The sequence below is a fragment of the Stegostoma tigrinum genome, chromosome 37 (genome assembly GCF_030684315.1).
Source record: "Stegostoma tigrinum isolate sSteTig4 chromosome 37, sSteTig4.hap1, whole genome shotgun sequence".
NCBI lineage: Eukaryota > Metazoa > Chordata > Chondrichthyes > Orectolobiformes > Stegostomatidae > Stegostoma > Stegostoma tigrinum.
Window position 1 is genome coordinate 16408864 of NC_081390.1, and position 21925 is coordinate 16430788.

The 21925-nt window shown below is 42.8% G+C and overlaps 1 protein-coding gene across 4 annotated transcripts in view; it reads right to left on the bottom strand.

Moving 5' to 3' along the window:
* The window catches only part of LOC125467473 (ferroptosis suppressor protein 1-like), a 28599-nt gene extending 12250 nt beyond the window's left edge, over positions 1-16349 (bottom strand). Inside the window, exons 1-7 of one of the 4 annotated variants that reach the window (XM_048563326.2) lie at positions 16193-16349; positions 12139-12320; positions 8449-8579; positions 8240-8359; positions 8033-8125; positions 6350-6458; positions 5283-5435 (exon numbers count right to left, since the gene is read on the bottom strand). In XM_048563326.2, coding sequence (XP_048419283.1) covers positions 5283-5435; positions 6350-6458; positions 8033-8125; positions 8240-8359; positions 8449-8579; positions 12139-12313 — 781 coding nt within the window. In that variant the 5' untranslated portion in view covers positions 12314-12320; positions 16193-16349. Of the gene's footprint in view, positions 1-5282; positions 5436-6349; positions 6459-8032; positions 8126-8239; positions 8360-8448; positions 8580-12138; positions 12321-15750; positions 15849-15887; positions 15993-16192 lie in introns of those variants that run through there. The other 3 variants (XM_048563325.2, XM_048563328.2, XM_048563324.2) reach the window with 3 other exon arrangements.
* Between the last annotated feature and the right edge of the window lie 5576 nt (positions 16350-21925).

Sequence of the window (21925 nt, forward strand, 5' to 3'; positions counted from 1 at the left end):
GGCTGCAATTGCTCCCCCTGTGTCTTAACTCCTGGGGAAGGCCCACTGGTGGCCCCATCACAGTCTGACTGGCCCACAGCTTGGCTGGCCTTCCCAGAAAGAGACAGCAGGTGGTCTCTCGCTGGCTCTTCAAAAGCAAATGAGATAAGGCTACTCAAACAATAAAGTGCCATAGATGCAAAAGCAAACTATGGTGGATGCGCAAAGTCTAAAATAGAAACAAACTGCTGCAAATCCTCAGTGTGCCAGACTGTTTTCCCCCATCTTAGATAGTTATGTTCATCACCTGGGATTTTGGGTCAACGGTAGGCTTTGACAGCAATGTCTTGGCATGTAGCAAGTGGACAGGCAGTCACATTCAGCAAACTAGGAAGTTAAAAACAATTAAAAATCCTTCACTTTTACTTTCAATTTGCAGATGGTGAAATGAACCCGAGAATTTTCTGTGATAGAAGATATAAAAAGCAGAGGCTAAGAAAAAGATAACCAAACTTTATAATAAAGGTGGTTTCTAAAAATATGATTTTTAAAGAAAATATTATTGTGGAGAAAGCTGATACTCCACAAATTTAAAAAAGTGCTGATCAGGGCCCAGGAGGGTGTTTAGCAATCATTTCAAAGTTAGTACACTTAAAAGGCCAGATGCAGTATACTCTTCCAGAGGTATCAAAAACTGCCGATGCTGGAGTCAGAGTCAATACAGTGTAGAGCTGGAGGAACACAGCAGGTCAGGCAGCATTAGAGGAGCAGGAGAGTCGATGTTTCGGATCAGGACCCTTCATCAGGAAGTCGTGAAGGGTCCTGAACCAAAACGTTGACTAATAAAATGTGAGGCTGGATGAACACAGCAGGCCAAGCAGCATCTCAGGAGCACAAAAGCTGACGTTTCGGGCCTAGACCCTTCATCAGAGAGGGGGATGGGGAGAGGGAACTGGAATAAATAGGGAGAGAGGGGGAGGCGGACCGAAGATGGAGAGTAAAGAAGATAGGTGGAGAGAGTGTAGGTGGGGAGGTAGGGAGGGGATAGGTCGGTCCAGGGAAGACGGACAGGTCAAGGAGGTGGGATGAGGTTAGTAGGTAGCTGGGGGTGCGGCTTGGGGTGGGAGGAAGGGATGGGTGAGAGGAAGAACCGGTTAGGGAGGCAGAGACAGATTGGACTGGTTTTGGGATGCAGTGGGTGGGGGGGCGGGGGGAAGAGCTGGGCTGGTTGTGTGGTGCAGTGGGGGGAGGGGACGAACTGGGCTGGTTTAGGGATGCAGTAGGAGAAGGGGAGATTTTGAAACTGGTGAAGTCCACATTGATACCATATGGCTGCAGGGTTCCCAGGCGGAATATGAGTTGCTGTTCCTGCAACCTTCGGGTGGCATCATTGTGGCACTGCAGGAGGCCCATGATGGACATGTCATCTAGAGAATGGGAGGGGGAGTGGAAATGGTTTGCGACTGGGATGTGCAGTTGTTTGTTGCAAACTGAGCGGAGGTGTTCTGCAAAGCGGTCCCCAAGCCTCCGCTTGGTTTCCCCAATGTAGAGGAAGCCACACCGGGTACAGTGGATGCAGTATACCACATTGGCAGATGTGCAGGTGAACCTCTGCTTAATGTGGAATGTCATCTTGGGGCCTGGGATGGGGGTGAGGGAGGAGGTGTGGGGACAGGTGTAGCATTTCCTGCGGTTGCAGGGGAAGGTGCCGGGTGTGGTGGGGTTGGAGGGCAGTGTGGAGCGAACAAGGGAGTCACGGAGAGAGTGGTCTCTCCGGAAAGCTGACAGGGGAGGGGATGGAAAAACGTCTTGGGTGGTGGGGTCAGATTGTAAATGGCAGAAGTGTCGGAGGATAATGCGTTGTATCCGGAGGTTGGTAGGGTGGTGTGTGAGAACGAGGGGGATCCTCTTGGGGCGGTTGTGGTGGGGGCGGGGTGTGAGGGATATGTTGCGGGAAATACAGGAGACGCGGTCAAGGACGTTTTCGATCACTGTGGGGGGAAAGTTGCGGTCCTTAAAGAACTTGGACATCTGGGATGAGCGGGAGTGGAATGTCTTATCGTGGGAGCAGATGCGGCAGAGGCGGAGGAATTGGGAATAGGGGATGGAATTTTTGCAGGAGGGTGGGTGGGAGGAGGTGTATTCTAGGTAGCTGTGGGAGTCGGTGGGCTTGAAATGGACATCAGTTACAAGCTGGTTGCCTGAGATGGAGACTGAGACGTCCAGGAAGGTGAGGGATATGCTGGAGATGGCCCAGGTGAACTGAAGGTCGGGGTGGAAGGTGTTGGTGAAGTGGATGAACTGTTTGAGCTCCTCTGGGGAGCAAGAGGCGGCGCCGATACAGTCAATGTACCGGAGGAAGAGGTGGGGTTTGGGGCCTGTGTAGGTGCGGAAGAGGGACTGTTCCACGTAACCTACAAAGAGGCAGGCATAGCTGGGGCAACGCCCTTGACCGCGTCTCCCGTATTTCCCGCAACACATCCCTCACACCCCGCCCCAAGAGGATCCCCATCGTTCTCACACACCACCCTACCAACCTCCGGATACAACGCATTATCCTCCGACACTTCCGCCATTTACAATCCGACCCCACCACCCAAGACATTTTTCCATCCCCTCCCCTGTCAGCTTTCCGGAGAGACCACTCTCTCCGTGACTCCCTTGTTCGCTCCACACTGCCCTCCAACCCCACCACACCCGGCACCTTCCCCTGCAACCGCAGGAAATTCTACACCTGTCCCCACACCTCCTCCCTCACCCCCATCCCAGGCCCCAAGATGACATTCCACATTAAGCAGAGGTTCACCTGCACATCTGCCAATGTGGTATACTGCATCCACTGTACCCGGTGCGGCTTCCTCTACATTGGGGAAACCAAGCGGAGGCTTGGGGACCGCTTTGCAGAACACCTCCGCTCAGTTTGCAACAAACAACTGCACCTCCCAGTCGCAAACCATTTCCACTCCCCCTCCCATTCTCTAGATGACATGTCCATCATGGGCCTCCTGCAGTGCCACAATGATGCCACCTGAAGGTTGCAGGAACAGCAACTCATATTCTGCCTGGGAACCCTGCAGCCATATGGTATCAATGTGGACTTCACCAGTTTCAAAATCTCCCCTTCCCCTACTGCATCCCTAAACCAGCCCAGTTCGTCCTCTCCCCCCACTGCACCACACAACCAGCCCAGCTCTTCCCCCCCCCCCCCCCCCCCCACCCACTGCATCCCAAAACCAGTCCAACCTGTCTCTGCCTCCCTAACCGGTTCTTCCTCTCACCCATCCCTTCCTCCCACCCCAAGCCGCACCCCCAGCTACCTACTAACCTCATCCCACCTCCTTGACCTGTCCGTCTTCCCTGGACCGACCTATCCCCTCCCTACCTCCCCACCTATCTTCTTTACTCTCCATCTTCGGTCCGCCTCCCCCTCTCTCCCTATTTATTCCAGTTCCCTCTCCCCATCCCCCTCTCTGATGAAGGGTCTAGGCCCGAAACGTCAGCTTTTGTGCTCCTGAGATGCTTCTTGGCCTGCTGTGTTCATCCAGCCTCACATTTTATTATCTTGGAATTCTCCAGCATCTGCAGTTCCTATTATCTCCAAAACGTTGACTATCCTGCTTCTCTGATGCTGCCTGACCTGCTGTGTCCCTCCAGCTCGACATTGTACCTTCTTCCGGGGTTCTTAAGAATTTTTTTGGTGGTTTTCAATTGGATTATAGACTGGGAGTCTTCAAAAGCAAACAAACATTGCTGAGGTTCGGAAACTGACTCACAGGACATTGTGGATGGCTGTGTTATTCTGCACATGCTGGCTCCTAAAGAAATTGTCAGTTTCAGTGGACTAACAATGTCAAGCACGTCATTATCACCACAGCGAATCACACAAGCCAATGTTTCGAGAGGATGACCTTTCATCAGTTCTGGAAAGGTCAGTAGCTTGAAATGTTGAATTTGCTCTCCCTCTCACGCCCCCCCCCCTCATAATGCTGTCTGACCATCTGAAGATTCAGGCATTTTTGCTTTTATTAATGAGGAGATGCAAGTAAACAGACAGGGTGACTTAGGCAATTGAAAACAACAGCACCAGGTCACAGCAGCACATCCAGGTCAATAGAGCCTTCAATACATGAAAAATAAATCTAGTTGCACAAAGAAATGAAATGGAAAAAATACAAAACAGAGGGAAAAGGGAAAAGGACAGAAAAAGTGGATGTATAGTGTTACTTAGTAAAGGCCAAACAGAATCCTTTGCACGCAGACACTAACATATGCAGCACTTATCCAACAGAGCAATTCCTTGTTTGTACTACTTCCTCTTCAAAATATGGGCATTTTTAATAAACCTATTCAGCGATGATATTGCCCACTTCTGGAGCAGATAGGACTTGAGCCCAGGCCTTCTGCCTCAGAGGTAGGGATGCTACTGACATGCCACAACAGCCCTCTCCACAAATTCTATGTCTTATAATCTAATAAAAAGCAGTTTTGTTTGCAGATACCACTAGCAGTGGTAATTTTACATTCCTATTGACATTAGTGATACAATCAGGTGTTGAAAATGAGCATTGCCATTTTCAGTATTATTTGAAGAGACAGCAAACAGAGAAAGCAATTCTACATTTCCTTATAGTTTGCATTATTATCAATAAGCCAAATACTTATGAGTGGGCTAGAATAAATTGATGCTTGTTTAAACCACTTGTTCAAGTCAATGACTTTCCAGGCAGAAACAGTATATTTTTTTCCTATTCATTTGTGGGATGTGGGCATCGCTGGCTGGCCAGCATTTCTTGCCCATCCCTAGTTGCCTTTGTGAAAGTGGCGGTGAGCTGCCTTCTTGAGCCACTGCAGTCCACCTGCTGTGGGTTGACACACAGTTAGTGAGGGAGTTGCGGGATTTTGACCCAGTAACAGTGAAGAAATGATGATATATTTTAAAGTCAGGATGGTGAGTGACTTGGAGGGGAACTTGGAAGTGATGGTGTTCCAATATATCTGATGCCCTTATCTATCTAGATGGAAGTAGTCATGGGTTTGGAAGGTGCAGTCTGAGGATCTTTGGTGAATTTCTACAGTGCATCTTGTAGGTACACACTGCTGCTACTGAGCGGTGGTGGAGGGAGTGAATGCATGTCGAAATGTAACAAAAGGATAGTTCTTAATGTGCAGAAAAGCTAAGTTGTCTGAAAGTCTTTATCATGTTTATGATGTGAAATGATATTTAAATGGCTTTTAACATGGCTTTATCTCTGTGGATTAATAGAAGCAGTACCTTAATTTATCAGGTTAGAATTAGAACTTACTGAAAGCATTTGAATACGCCGAAGAATTAACTCTTATTCCAGTGCAACAGATGACCAAATCTGCAATGACCTCCAATCCTTTGTCAGTCAGTACTTTCATGTCAGTCTTCATTTCATTCATCACCAGGTCCTGAAGGTTGATGACTTTCTGTCCTTTTCGGAAAAAAAACGGGAGAGCATGAGCGTCCTCAGGAAGCCATGTGCAGGAGCAACTTAATACTATATTCAAGGTTCAGAGGACCATTGATTCCAAATGGAATCCAGGCAAGGTACCAGAGAACACATTGTCAAAAATAAAGTAGAAGATGAACTGAACCATCTGAGGAACAGGTTTCAGATAGGGAAAGAACATAATCCAGTTCAGTTCAAAATTAACTTGGCTTGACTCCAAACACAAATACCACAGCAGACGAACATCCCAATATTTTCCCTGCACTCCCTCAGCCTCATCCCAGATCAACTTTCTTCATTGTTGAAAATAATCCGATTTCTTGTTTGAAATATATATAATTATTTAGCACATTCAACTGTCATGCAAACCAAGTGGAAAGAGGGAGCAGACAGAAAGAGAAAGTTTTTGTGGAGTTAAACAAAAGCAAGAGTTAAAGGGGATGTATCTGTGGAAACTCAACCAGCAAGTTTCACATGTTATAATATGACTGACAGAAAACAAGACCCATCCATCCCAACTTTTCATAACCTTTGACTCTAAATAAAAGCGTATTGGGGCTGGTATAAAGTAAATAGAGCAAAATATTAGAAATCCAAACTAAAACCAAACTAGTAGGAAACATTCCTATCGATGAGTCTGTAGTAGTAACATTAACTGTTCAGCTGCTGAATTGCTGTGCATTTCTAATATTTGCTGTGATTTGAAGATACAGAGCCATGTATTAGATTTAAATATAACTACAGCAATGAACAGAAACCTTTAATGCACAAAGCATGGAATCAATATGGCAAAACTAATGCTATTCTTCCAAAATGCAAACAGTTAATTTTTTTTTCAAAAACTGGACTGGAATGAAATTTATCCCTTTCAAAAATATTCTCAATGGTATTATTACCTAACTGAAGCTCGACTCCTTTCTTCAGGAGGATTTCTTTCAACCCCTGCCTAACGCTGGGTAAGAGCTGAACGTCAGCCAAAGCAATCTTGGAATGAATCAAAGTCACCTAAATAAAAAATTAAAATAAAAATGCATTGTGGAAACAAATAGTTAACAACAGATAAGGGATCCTAGCAGATTGTTTAAAAGTGCCTGAATGTGCTCACCCAATCATAATAGTTGCACTGCTCTCAAGTTTGAAAATATTGTTTCCATGGATTTACACACATAGAACATGCAGAGTACACTGACTGGAAAAGTAATGAAAGCCAATTCAACGGTAGCTTTCAAACACAGTGTGGAGCTGGAGGAACACAGCAGGTCAGGCAGAAGAGCAGCAGGAAAGTTGACTTTTCGGGTCATTCCTGGGGTGAAATTTGAACCTGGAATTCTGGCTCAGAGACAGGGACACCACTCACCACACCTTCCTATATGATCTTTCGCAACCCAAATAATAGCTACAGACTTATATGTTGTAAGTTATGTGGATCAGTCCTGATGAAGGGCCTCGATCCGAAATTTTCAAGGTTCAGAGGACCATTGATTCCAAATGGAATCAAGGCAAGATACCAGAGAACACATTATCAAAAATAAAGAACAAGATGAATTGAACCATCTGGTGAACAGGTTTCAGATAGGGAAAGAACAAAATCCAGGTTAGTTCAAAATTAACTTGGCTTGACTCAAACCCAAAGCCAAAGCAGACAAACATCCCAATATTTTCCTTGCACTCCCTCAGCCTCATCCCAAATCAACTTTGTTCATAGTTAAAAATAATCAGATTTCTTGTTTGAAATATTTATAAAACTATTTAGCACATTCGACTTTCATGCAAACCAAGTGGAAAGAGGGAGCAGACAGTAAGAGAATGCTCTTGGGGAGTTAAACAAAAGCAAGAGTTAAAGGGGATGTATCTGTGGAAACTCAATCGACTTTCCTGTTCCTCTGATGCTGCCTGGCCTGTGTTCCTCCATCTCCAAACTGTATTGATCCTAACTCCAGCATCTGCAGCTCTTGCTATCTCCGGGCTTTCAAAAGCAACTGATTAAGTGCTCAAAAAATTAATAATTGAGGCTTGGAGAAAGAATTATCTAATTAGTCTTTGTCCTCAGTTTAAGAGTTAGCATGGTCACATTTGGCTGAAAGGCCTCTTTCTGTGAGCAGAGATAAGCACCTTAAATGCCATAACATTGAATGCTAAGTGCCAAGTGCTGTGAAGCGCAATTAGTGTAGATGTATGTTGTAATGCAGAGATAAGGACAGTGATGGCAGAGGCCCCAAGTAGAGCTGATCAGGAGTCATGCCCACTCCTCCACCTGCTGCTGGTGTACGGGAAGGATTCATAAAGGGAACACCCAACTTGTTTGGTCACACTGCGAGTGCAGCCTTCCTTGGACCATCAACTCCTGCAGTGAAATTTGACCCTGGATTTCTGGCTCAGAGGCATGGACGCCTCTCACTGCACCTTCCTATTTAACCTTTAGCAACCCAAGCAACAGCAGCAGATTTATACCTTGTATATTATCCAATCAAACTTGTCTGCATCGCAGATCAATTAAACTGCAGAAACTAAAGAGCAATTTATAGAATGGCATGAAATGGCAACCTTTCAAACAAAGGACAATCAATGCAGGTCAATACCTCTTTGTCAGGGTAATCTGTTTTGACTTCTGCTGCCATTTCCACACCAGCAGATCCACCTCCAATCACCACAATTCTCTGAGCTCCTTGAACCTGTTTGAAGATATATGATTACATGGAAACTGCACAGTTAGTGGAAATGCCGTGATAGAGCCAGAATGGAAATTGCAGATTAGATTTTATTTTAAATAAAAATTTAAACACTACCTGTTTTACAAGATCTTCATACATCTGGATGGCATTCTCCATTGTAACCGGTTCAGCAAATTTTCCAGGGAATGGTCCTGAGCTACCAGTTGCCAAAATGAGGTGGGAAAAACGTAGAGTCTTCAAAATAGCAAAGAGATCAAAGGCATGTTATCACGCAAAAGTTATCACTGGGTTATATGTTCATGAGATTTACTTTTCTGACTTACATCTCCATTTTCTAAAATAACATTCTGCTTTTCTAAATCAATGTCAACAACCTTGCCTTGCTTGAAGTTCTCTGCAAATGTCTCTTTGAATGATATAAATGTTTGCTTTGCAAATCCTAAAAAAAAGCAAACTGCAGATGTTACAAAAGTTAGAATGCATGTCCAAATAGAGACACATTCCTCAGACAGACAAGAAAACATTTACTATTAACGCAGGAATAAATCTCTGGCATTATCAATAATACCCACACCAATCTGTAAGCTTTGTGGTCAGTATTTTCAGCATGTTGCTCTGTAGTTGGAAAATCACACTCAATATTGAACTCAAAATGGTGAACGTTGACTTACTTAGACTCTTGGCTGAGCAATGCATCAATTTTAAAATTCTTACTCTCGATTTCAATTCCAATGTGGGCTTGCACTCTCCAAATCAACCTCAAAATCCTCAGTCATCTGCACTCATAAGAGCCTAGGAAGTAGGAGCAGAAGGCCACTTGGACCATTGAATCTGGTCTGCTATTCAACAAGATCATGGCTGACCTGATAGTCTTCAACCGCACATTCCTGTTTTTCCTCATAACCCTTGATTCCATTACCGATTAAAAATCTGTCCATCCCAGCTTGAATAACTTAATGACAAGCCTTTACCATCTTCTGCAGGAAAGAATTTCACATATTGACAACTCTCAGAAGAAATTCATCATCATCTCCGTCCAAAGGGGTAACCACTAACTCTGAGAATGTGGGATAGTCTAGGAGCAGAAGACACAGGTGAGAGAACCTCTCCTCAACCACAGTGACAAGCTCCCAAAGAATCTTATATGTTTCAATAAGGTTGCCTCTTATTCTTCTAAACTCCAATGTGTAAAGACATAACATATTCACTTTATCATCATATGAAAATCCCTTCATGCCCAAAACATCTGAGTGAACCTTCTAAACCAGTCATGCGGTCACTTAATTTTAGCTTAACATTTTCAAATTTTAAAAACTCACCACTGTTGGTGACTATGCCTTCAGTTGCCTAGGTCACAAAGGCTTGAATTCCCTCTTTAAACCTCTTTTCCTCTTGAACTCTCTTTCAAGATTCTCCTTAAAATCTACCTTTGACCAAGTGGTCATCTGCCCCAATATCTCCTTATTTAGTGTAGTCATATTTTAGTTTGAAACACCATGTGGAACACTTTAGAACATTTTATAAAAATACAAGTTGTTGATTTTACTGCAGGAAAGCGTTGTAGCAAATGGTACTTTTTTTAAAAACAACCTTGTAATTACCAATTAATTAACTACTTTCTATAATGTACCCTATGCCTCAACTTTATTACTACTACAACCTTAGTCAAATTGTATTCAAACTCTGCACCACATACTACTGGGGAGTTTTAACTAAATTGTTCCCAACTCCTAGAATGTAACTTTCTTCTCTCTGGAAAACAAATGGGTTATCCTTGCAAATATATCATCACCATTTGTCAGACCAGTCAACAGTTTGTGTATTTAAAGAGCATGATGCTAGTTCTGTTTGTTCTCTCCAACATGGAATGTTCCATCAACATAGGGTTTCATCATGGATCCCAGTTTAGAGTCCCTCAAACTTTGACTGGGAGCCCAAACTATTCCACTTGTACTTTTAACAATTCAATAACATTTGGTGTGATCTAAAATTATTGAAATCAAAAACGAGGGCTCTCATCTACACTTATCCATACAGAATTTTTAAAAGTGGTTTAAAAATATTTATGCAGATTCTTTAAAGTTAGTTACACAGTTGCTCAAAAGCAGACAAATTCAAATGCCATTATGGAGTAGACTATCCCAATTAGTTATGACACAGCAATGTAACTATAACTTCCAGCATTAATGGAACCATTAAGTAACATGTCAGACATTGTCTCCTTAAGAGGTGTCCTTGCTCTTGTATAAGACCCCATCTTTACTGCATTCTATAGACACAATGAAAACAGAAGTACACTTTAGGTACACAGAACATTAATATCCTTCTAATAAGAAACCTGTGAAACGTACATTGTATCTTCAATGTCGCTGTGGGAGATTAGCATAGCAGGGATTCTGTGACTGATTAGCTTTGGCTTTAATTGAAAAAAATCCTTTGGATAGCAACAGAACATTGTCGCAAGAAAAAAAAAATTCTCAATAATTCTTGGCCGGTGCATAACACTTGCTGCTTGAGAAAGTTTTTCCTCATGTCATCATAGTATCTTTTGCCAATTACCTTAAATCTGTGCCCTTGTACTCAATCTTTGCACTAATGAAGATAGATCTTACCATCTTCTACTCTGTCCAGATTGCTCATCATTTTGAATACCTCTACCAAATTTCACCTTATCCTCTTCTTCAAGGAAAACTCACCATAAGTTCTCCAATTTATCAAAGTTAACTACAATTTTTTATCACTGCAGCCATAGTTTTACGGCATGAAACAGACCCTTCAGTCCAACCCTTCCTTGCCAATCAGAAATCCTAAACTGATCTAGTCCCTTTTGCCAGCATTTGGCCCATAACCTCTAAACCCTTCCTGTTCATGTACCAATTCAGTCATTCTGGGGAATCTTTTCTGCACACGCTAATGCCTTCACAACTGGAGCCAGTTTTTTTTTTCCTTCATTTGTTCATGTCTCTGACAAATCCAGCATTTGTTGCCCATCTTTAATTCCTAAGCCATTAAGAGTCAAATATGTTGCTATGGGTCTGGGTCATACGTATGTTAGACCAGGATAGGACAGCAGATTTCCTTCCTTAAAAAGAAAAGAGCATCATTGAACCAGAAGGGTTTTTTTTACAACCATCGTTGATGGTCACTGTTATCAAAACAAGTTATCTTCCAGATATATTAATTGATTTGAAATTGCAAGAGCTGACATGGTAGGATTTGAGTCCATGAACTTAATGTTTAGCTGGGCCTCTGGATTAGATCATTCACAATCTCCTACTGCATCACCTCCCCACTAGATTTTGCCTCCTTCAAAGATTTATGGGCACGTAAACTAAGGACTTTATGTTGTTGCAGCCACCTTAGAACTGTACCCGATATTTGTGCTATTTCGTATCAATATAGGTAGCTTCCTTCTGGATAATCCCCTGTGAGAGAAGAATTATGTTGACAACCTATTTAGGATTGCAGCTTGCCACATTGCACGTTTGGGTGTGCTGGAAACTACATGTATTAATACAAGTGGCTCTGATCTTTGCAGACAGGAAGAACATCTACATGCAGTTTAGGAATCAGGTATCAGCTGATTCGCAGGGCATTGCACTAACTGGAATCTGTCTGGTTTAAAAGTGACACAAAGTCTGCCAATTAATTGTCAATCAGCATTAATGGGTGAGCGCTTCAGGGCAATATTTCTACCAATTAATACTTTTCTCTCATTCATTATCTCCCCTTGATTGGTTGTGTTAAACCATCCTGATGACAAAGGTTTTAACAAAATGCATCTTTTTTTCAGCAATATTCTAGAATAATGTATAATCAAAAATAGTGAGGATCTTTAAGTTCACCTTCCTCCAATCTGAAAAATATCTGTTAATCACTACTCCATTTCCTGTCATTTAGCCAATTTCACGTCTGTGATGCCACAGTCCCCTTTTTTCCATACAATATTACTGTCGAAATGCATACAGCTCAGTCTCACATTTAACAAACTGATTAGTTTTCCGCTAACACACCACTTTCCACTGATGCTCTGAGTGCTCCCGGATTGTGATGGAAAGCATCTTTCACATCGATCAATGTGAATGGAACATTGTATGACTTCAAACGGTTTCCTGCTGCAATCCCTCCAAAGCCACCGCCAACAATCACAACGTGGAAGCTATCCTCGACAGATACTGTCCCTCCCATAATTCTCCTGGGGAAGTAGACAAAACAAGAGGATAAGCATTTAAATAAATATTTCAGACTTTTTAAAAAACTCTAAAAAACACTGGATGGCGATAGATATGGTGTACTTTGACAAGTATTCTCAATAAGGCACTGCAGCTATTTACTTTAACATGTAATCTTTAATAATTTACATTAAAGCAGCAGCTGTGTGCGTGTGCCTGCACGTGCATGCACCATAATTCATGAACTCTTCGCATTACAAGCACATCCAATTCTGCATTTGTGCATTTTGCAACATATGCATTAACTCAACTTTGTTCCAAATCTAACACATATAAAGTCTCAACATGGTTAGAGCAAGTATACTTGGTCAACTAATACACAGTGCAAATGGAGCTGCCAGTGTGACTAGGGAACTCCACTGATGTCAGGAGCATTTGGGCAGAAGCCAAAGCTAAAAGCCAGAATTGTCACTGTTGCCATTTGATCAGATGAGAATTCACATGCACCAAGTAAAGTCACTCTCTCAAAAGCAGTCAGCCTCTGTCAGGATATAGTAAACAAACTGCCTCTCAATGGGACTCCTGTTGATAAAAAGAAACCACAACATTCCATTGCTATTTTGATTGACAGAAAATGCAAAGCTGGAAACTATTTTGGAAGAAATGGCCTTTGTTTCTATCCCAATCCACCACTTCCTAAAAAGAGGATAAATGATTGACCCTCCGAGTGCAATCTTGGGATGCAAAAGTCTCCTGCCACCCAGCCGAACACAAAGAGATACCGGTTTGACATTACCGTTTTCCACTCAGTAGATTTTGACGAAGGCACATTTGATTTCAGTTTCACATTGCAGGTACAATTTTTGCAAGAAACTGATTAAAATTACATGAAGCGATTTCATGTCATAATATGGCAGCTATAGTATTATCGCAAGAAAGGGGTTATTTCACTGGCCAACGTTAAGAAAGGATACAAGTGTGTTTGGACAAGTTCAGAGAAGGTTTACCACACCAATGCCTGGGATGAGAGGATTATTTCATGATGAAGGGCTGGATAGGCTGGGCTTGTATCAATGGAAAAGTAAGACAAACTGGATTGAAATAAATAAGGACCCATCCCGCATTATAGATGTGGAAAGGATATTCCGTCTTATGGGAGAATCTAGAATTGGAGGTCATTGTTTTTAAACATAAGGTGTCGCACATTAAAAGTGGAGGCAAGAAACTTTTCTAACATAAGGTTGAGTGTGATTGGAAGGGTCTTCCTCAAAAAGGTTACAGAAGGAGAATCTTTGACTATTTAAGGCAGAGGTGAAAGGTTATTGGGGATAGACAGGAATGAGGATTGGAGGTTACAAACACATCAACCATGATCTTATTAAATATCAAAGCAAACTCGAGGGACTGAAGAGCCGACTCCAACTCCTGATTTTTATTGTCATAATATTTAGAAAGGGTAACACTGTGGTGGCCATTCCACCCATTTAGCTCATCCACATTTTACAAATGGAACGTTCGAGCTCCAAATTACTGCACACAACTTCTGTTCATGCTGAATCACCCACCATCTCTAGTTTAACTTTTACAATCATGACTAGCAAGCATCGTCTTAGTACCACAACCAAATTATTTAAGCAGATCAAAAAGAAATGAAAGACATCTGGCAACTATCTCCAGTCATTCCATTCAGTATACCTCTGTAATCAATATGTCGTAGAGTCACACAGCAAGGAAACAGATCCTTTGGTCCAATCAGTCCATGCCAACCATAATCCCAAACTAAACTAATCCTGCCTGCCTGCACTCGGATTTGGCCCTGGCCCATTTCCGTCCAAACATTTCTTATTCATGTATTTATCTAAATATCTTAGAAATGTCATAACTGTACCAACATCCACCACTTCCATGAACTACGCTGTATAAAATTGCCCCTCAGCTTTTTAAAAATATTTCTCCTCTCACCATAAAAATATGCCCCAGTCTTGAAATGCCCCATCCGAGGGTAAAAGTACCTGTCATTCATCTTATCTATACCTCTCATTACTTCATAAACCTCGATAAAGGTCCCCTTCAACTTCCTATATTCCAGTGAAAAAAAAAAGACTATTCAGGCTCTACTTATAACTCAAAAACTCCACTCCTGGCAAATCTATTTTGTTCCCTCTTCAGCTTAAATAATATCCTTCCTATATCAAGAAGAACTGGATACAGTACTCCAGAAGAGGTCTCACCAAACATCCTGTACAACATCAACATAACATTCCAAATCCCATAACCAAAAGGTCTGAGCAATGAAGGCAAGTGTGCTAAACACCTTCATAACCACCGCATATGTGTGATGCAAACTTCAAAGAATTATGTACCTGAACCCCTAGGTTTTTCTGTTCTACAATATTACCCAAGGCCCTACTTTTAATGTATAAGTCTTGCCTTTATTTGTTTTACCAAAACAGCAACCAAACCCAAAATAGGCAGCAGTCTCAGATTGAGAGAGACAAACAGAGACAGAGAGTGCCATACAAAACAAAAAAAAATGTTTTAGTCACCATAGAATGCCAGAGCCGCATCTGTTTGTGGTGAGGTTGTAGGGTTGCCAATTGTTAAGGATACATTCCTGGATGTTTCATTCCAAGGCAACCACACACCTCCCACAACGCCAGCCACTGGGTCAACTCCACCAGGATGTTCAGTCATGACTCACAAACGTCATAATTCAACACAGAAGTGATGGCAAACCGAAAGAACCAGATGCCAGAAATCAGAAACAAAAACTAAATTGCTGGAAAGACTCAGCAAGTCTGGAAGTATCCATGAAGAGAAATCAAAGTTAATGTTTGGGGGCCAGTGACCCTCCTTCAGAATTGCCAGTTTTTTCAACAATTCCTGTTTTACTGTTCCAGGAGTGGTATACTCAATTATCAAACTGGACAATTCTAAACTTTAGCCATAAGCCACTTTTGCCATCTTGGATACTTTTTCTTTCAACAGAATAAAAAAAATGTATTCAGTGACCATTTATAAATAGACACGGTTTTCAGTTCACTATTCCTTCCAGAATTCCTTACTGGGGAGATCAGTTTAAAAAAAAAACTGGAGATTTGACATCCCTAAATTATGGACGTGAGTGACTTCTACCGTCACCCTCCTCCCCTCCCCATTGCCCCAATTCAGACTTCTTTTAATAAAAGGATTATCAGCCTGTTTGGGAAGGCCAGGGTGTATGGAAGAGGAACCGTGCCTAGACTGTACAGAAACTGTTAAATAAGGGGAAAGCAAGGGAAGATATTGTATCCAGTCACCACTAGATGGACATCTAAACATCCACTTGACTGCTGGAAAACAGGAATGGTTGCCGTCCTTCGCTTTTGCAGACTGGCTGAAACATTTCGTTTGCTAATTACAACACTTCCTCTTAAGAGGATCCATTTTAAGGGGTGGCATAACGATACCAACATGCTGTATTTTGCCTGCAGAGAGGCGACACTCTTCAATGTGGATTTCGCTGCAAACGAAAGGCAACATCAGCACAGGCCCAGACTCCGGCAGCATGCAGATACCCAGCATAAGAATCAATGAACGAACACACTCACCGCTCTCCCAGCTGAACCTGCCAGTACACACAGTAACTTCTCACACCATGCTAAATCCCCTAAAGCTCCGCCTTGTTCATCACATGAACTCTCCTCCTACTTCCAGTTTTCTCCAATACCTTCAGGGTCCAGTTACAACGCGAGAAGTGCTCCCTGCAGATTCGACAACTTTCGGATTTGAGAAATCTGAATAACTCCGAAAAATATCTCGAACTGAATTTATGTAGAAACAAAACATAAGCTTCCCCATTTCTCATCTCTCCTGTTATTTTGCCCCAGTGATGCAGTATGTTGTCGCAACTTACCCCTGTATCTTAAAATTACGCTGGATTTAATTGGTAAGGTGCAATTTAAACTTCACTCCAGTTGGTGAGAGTCAGCCACAGGTTGTCGCTATGCATCAGTAGACCTTTAAATGAGATTCCACTGTGGGGCGCTTAATAATACATGAGGAAGTGGTCAGCATGTAGCGATCTCCAAAACCTGCTGAAAAATGAGAGGGTGGATCCTGTCCGGTTGTTCCTGAGCAGACTGTCAGGGTCCAGGACTACGGATGCATCAACACTCAACAAAAAAAAAACTGCATATCTCTTTACCTTCCCCTGATTCCTTGGACATCACTGCTTTCAAACTTCCTATTTGCCGTTTGCTTCACTATTCCTCAGCCCAACTCGGCCTCCGTTCGACCTTTGCAGTCTACGTATCAGTGCTTCTCAACTATGAAATTAAATATCTAAGATAAAACCAGAAAACGCTGAAGACACCTTTAGGTCTGGCAGAATCTGTGAACATCTCCACTTTGTCAACAGTGTAAAACTCACAAATTTCCAGCTTTGAAGAAGTCATACTAGACTTGAAATGTCAACCCGTTTCTCTCTCTACAGATGCTGCCAGACCTACTAAGCTTCTCCAGCATTTTCTATTTTTATTTCAAACTTCCAGCATCTCCAGTATTTTGCTTTTATTTGAGGAGGAATAATCCAGTTGGTCAGGACAATGGCTAATCAGAGTTAACGCTTACAATTTTAAGATACCGGCTAGACATTGAAAAAGAGGAAATAAACATATAATTGGTATTGAAATAGATACATTTCAGTCCATTCATTGTTATGACAAATGACACCATTCACAAACAAAGAAGGGCTGTTGCCTCATAAAAGAAAGAATAATTTACTTCAGTTAATGATATTATCGATTTTGAGTGAGAGGTTGTGTTTAAAATTCCATTAACAGCTTGATCTAAAGGAAGAGGCTGAGATAGTATTGTTTTTCATGGAAAATGTTAATCCATGTCTCTTGTTTATTTAGGTTACCATGAACGATCTCATGGCATTATTCAAAACTGTTTGTGCTTCCCTTTTAATGACTCAGCCAACATTCCTTGTTCATCAATGCTACCAGACTCATTCATTCATTTGCTGTTTGCAAGTACCTCAGTGAGTGAAGATTGGCTGCCATTTTTGCTTTGATTGCACAAGTGATCATATTTCGAAAAGAAGCCTTCAGTTGTAAGGTGTTTTGTGAAGTCCGAAAGCCGAAAAAATTAAAAGTAAATATTTATATTGTGCCTTTCATAGCCTTTCAGGATGTCCCAAAGCACTTTGCAGCTAATGAAGTACTTTTAAAATGCAGTCACTGTGCAACATAGAAAAGCACTACATAAGTGCTTTCTCTCTCGCTGGTTCAGAATTGTGTCAGAGACACAGCAAGAAAGGTGTGTTTTCCACCTCCCAATGTAATTGACACAAAGCACTTAGAAGTATCATGGTCATTTTGGAGAATCCTATAAGTGCTGCTAGGAATTGGTAATCACAAGAGTACTTTTCCTGAACGAGTTAACTTAAAAAAGACCAATATATATTACACACACACATCTGCCACACTAAAAACATAAAACTAGCTACAACTTTCAGTAGTTCATGCGCTTTCAGCCCGTGGACCTTTCATTACCAGCAGGAGAACGCATCTGATAGTGTTTCAATGAAGGCTTGCATGGGCAAGGACAGGACCATAACTCAGGATGAAAATCTCACAGGTACATCAAGTACACGCGTAATATTACACTTTGTTCATTTGTATCAGTTTGACAACACTGACAAAGACATTTTTCCTTCCCCACCCTTGTCTGCATTCCAGAGGGACCACTTGTTCGCTCCACACTGCCCTCCAACCCCACCACACCCGGCACCTTCCCCTGCAACCGCAGGAAGTGCTACACCTGCCCCCGTGCCTCCTCCCTCACCCCCATCCCAGGCCCCAAGAAGACTTTCCACATCAAGCAGAGGATCACTTGCACATCTGCTAATGTGGTATACTGTATCCGCTATTCCTGTTGTAGCCTCCTCTACATCAGCAGAGGCTTGGGGACTGCTTTGCGGAACACCTCCACTTGGTTTGCAATAAACAGCTGCACCTCCCAGTCGCGAACCATTTCACCTCCCCCTCCCATTCCTCAGACGTCATGTCCATCCTGGGCCTCCTGCAGTGCCACAACGATGCCACCCAAAGGTTGCAGGAACAGGAACGCATATTCCACTTGGGAACCCTGCAGCCCAATGGTATCAATGTGGATTTCACAAGCTTCAAAATCTCCCCTCCCCCTACTGCATCCCAAAACTAGCTCAGCCCGTCCCTGCCTCCCTAACCTGTTCTTCCTCTCACCTATCACCTCCTCCTACCTCAAGCAGCACCCCCATTTCCCACCTACTAACCTCTTCCTGCCCCCTTGACCCAACCGTCCTACCTCGGCTGACCTATCCCCTTGCCTGCCTCCCCCACCTACACTCACCTTTACCAGCTCCATCCCCGCCTCTTTAACTTGTCTGTCTCCTCTCCACCTATCTATCTTCTCCTCTATCCATCTTCGATCTGCCTCCCCCTCTCTCCCTATTTATTTCAGAATCCTCTTTCCCTCCCCCATTTCTGATGAAGGGTATAGGCCCGAAACATCAGCTTTTGTGCTCCTAAGATGCTGCTTGGCCTGCTGTGTTCATCCAGCTCCACACTTTGTTATCTCAGATTCTCCAGCATCTGCAGTTCCCCTATTTGTGTGTAATGGAAACATTATGATAGCTCCCTGGACGGTGGTCTCACACCCACAGGAATTGTTCCCTGTTTTCAATAACAAGCTGGACTTTGAGGGAGTGAAATCCCTTCCTTCTCGGGAATCTGGCTAGATAGTGCCAGGGAACTCTGAGTGCCACATGCCATCAGTCAATGTCTCCTTAGACCTGAGAGTGACCAGTGATGGCTGTGAATCCATTGGCTCGCTGGTTCTCTGGGCCCATAGTGAATTAGATGGACTGTACTGCATTCCTGTAAAAGTGATTAACTCAGGAATACGCTTGTGAATGGGGAGATACCACACATATTCCCACCTGATGTTTGAAAGGATCTGGTGTCAAAAGCTCAATGCTGCTGTCGTCTTCAGTCCAACAGGCCCTGCGCCGTCTCCCCAGCATCACAGCTGCAGATCTGCCTGAAGGTGGTGGCAGATGTAAGGGACAATGTGAAGACACCTCCAGCATTGCCTTTCACCCTCCTGCAGGCAGTTGTAACATGCCCACATCTGAGTAGACTATTTGACCGTGGTGAAGCCCCTGGCTCCGCATTTCTTCCTCACCCTCAGCCCCAGCCGTTGGTCCTCATGTCCCTTGTGCTGATGGTGAAGGCTGTCCTTTCTTCATCTCCTCCTCCTCCTTCTGAATTTCATCAATGCCAATACAGTTACTGGATTAAGACAGTGAAACATCTGGCATGGGAATGCCAACTTGTGAAGAAATACCAGCAATGAGATGTTTGTTTTCCACGTTTGATTTCTTGACTTAGTCAATCTGTACTTTGTGCCTCATCAGCTTGCTCCAGTGATGGATGAAAATCTGGTCAGAAACCTCCTTCAGAGAGTGAGGTGTATCCTCGGTGATGCATGCCTGCTTTTCCACTTCCAATCTGCCATTTCAAGATTTTTGTCACAATGACCTTGGCATTGTTCCCATATAGGTGGCAATTAGTTTCATCTGACATTTGATGACCTTCATTATTCCCTGCAAACTTGGAATCTACAGCCTGCATAATGGCTCCGTCCCATGTCCTTGTTGACCTCGTGACACTTCATTCCTTACACTGTAAACATTTGACAACAACAATCCAGATTGGATATGACTGAAATCTCTTGTCAACTGATTGACTCAGTCAGCCTTTGCCCTGTGCGTGCTTACACTAGGAAATGGATTGGCTATGAAGGTGCCAAGTTATTGAAGATATCCTACTCACTTCAGGGTGAAGGAAGATGTCCACCCTTTCAGGTACAGACTGTATATAAAACACAATGTTTCCTGTTTTTGCCTAACAGGATTTGAGTGCAATTTCTGTAGGCAGGCTTGTTAGTAAGCGTTTACGCGATGCTAATGAATGCAAAACGTATTTCACTGGGAAAGCCTCCCTGCCTGAAAGATTCTGAAAACTTATCTTAACCCACCTTAAGGAAACTGATTTTTTTTTTGTCTTATCCTCATTTAGACCCACTTGCCCTTCTAAAAGTTACAGGTAGGCCTGGAAGGTTGTGTTCCCGGTCCCTTAACTTTGGAAATTATATTTGATTACTGGCTGTTAGGGTGCATGTGAACATAAGTTAACATATGGTGAGAATTATATGGTTCACAAATACTTTGCATTCAACATTTCAAAATCAACATTTTTATTTCACCCTCAGTCTTATCATTCACAGTAAAACAATACATAACAATGTGCAAACAACCTGGAGATGTAAGGACTGCTAAATGTAAAGTACTATTTAACCTATGGTTGACACTAAAGAAAAATTTCAATTAGATGAGCCCTTTTTCAGATCAGTAATATTAGATTACAGTGGACATCAGGAGACAGAATCTTGGGAAATGATCAAATAATGATTTCAAAGTTCCTCTGCTTAATGACAAAACAATAAAAATGAGACTGGAAAGTGAAAGGTTCAGATCAAATTTGAAAACCAAAGAATTTTGAAATGGCAGTGACTTTGTCTGTTTTGTTATTAGTAAAAATGACAATTTTAATTATTGGTGACTGAAGGAGTCACGTTTGCCTGAGGCAGTGTTTTAATCTTGATCAACTAAAGTAATTAAAGGGAAATCCATGCCTTTTGATTTCACAACCAAGAAGTAGTTTGAGGAAAGTCTGCAATTAGAGTTCAGGATAGTATTCAAATAGTCAAATAATACTGACTGTGTACCGAAATGAATGGAACAGTGAAACAGAACATAAATATAGCAATATAGTAGGAGTAGGATTAAACATATATCATGATAGTTGGTCATGATAACATGTTAATAAGTAAGAAAAAAACTGACTGCTAAAAAAAAGAGAAAGAAGATGAACATTTAAAAGAGATATTAGGAACTGCAGATGCTGAAGTGTCTGGGATAACAAGGTGTAGAACTGGATGAACACGGCAGGCCAAGCACATCAGAGGAGCAGGAAAGCTGATGTTTCGGGCCTAGACCCTTCTTCAGAAATGGGGGAGGGGAAGGGGATTCTGAAATAAATAGGGAGAGAGGGGGAGGCGGATGTAAGATGGATACAGGAAAAGATAGGTGGAGAGAAGATGGACAGGTCAAGGAGGCGGAGATAGAGCTGGTAAAGGTGAGTGTAGGTAGTGAGTTAGGGTGGGGGTTGGTCAGTCCAGGGAAGACAGACAGGTGAAGGAAGTTGGGATGAAGCTGGTAGGTAGGAGGTGGGGGTGGGGTTTGAGGTAGGAGGATTGGATAGGTGGGAGAAAAGACAGACAGGTTAGGGAGGCAGGGATGAGCTGGGCTGGTTTTGGGATGCAATCGGGGGCGGAGAGATTTCAAAGCTTGTTAAGCCAACACTGATACCATTGGGCTGCAGGGTTCCCAAGTGGAATGAGTTGCTGTTCCTGCAACCTTCGGGTGGCATTGTTGTGGCACTGCAGGAGGCCCAGGATAGACATGTCGTCTGAGGAATGGGAGGGGGAGTTGAAATGGTTAACGACTGGGAGGTGCAGCTGTTTATTGCGAACCGAG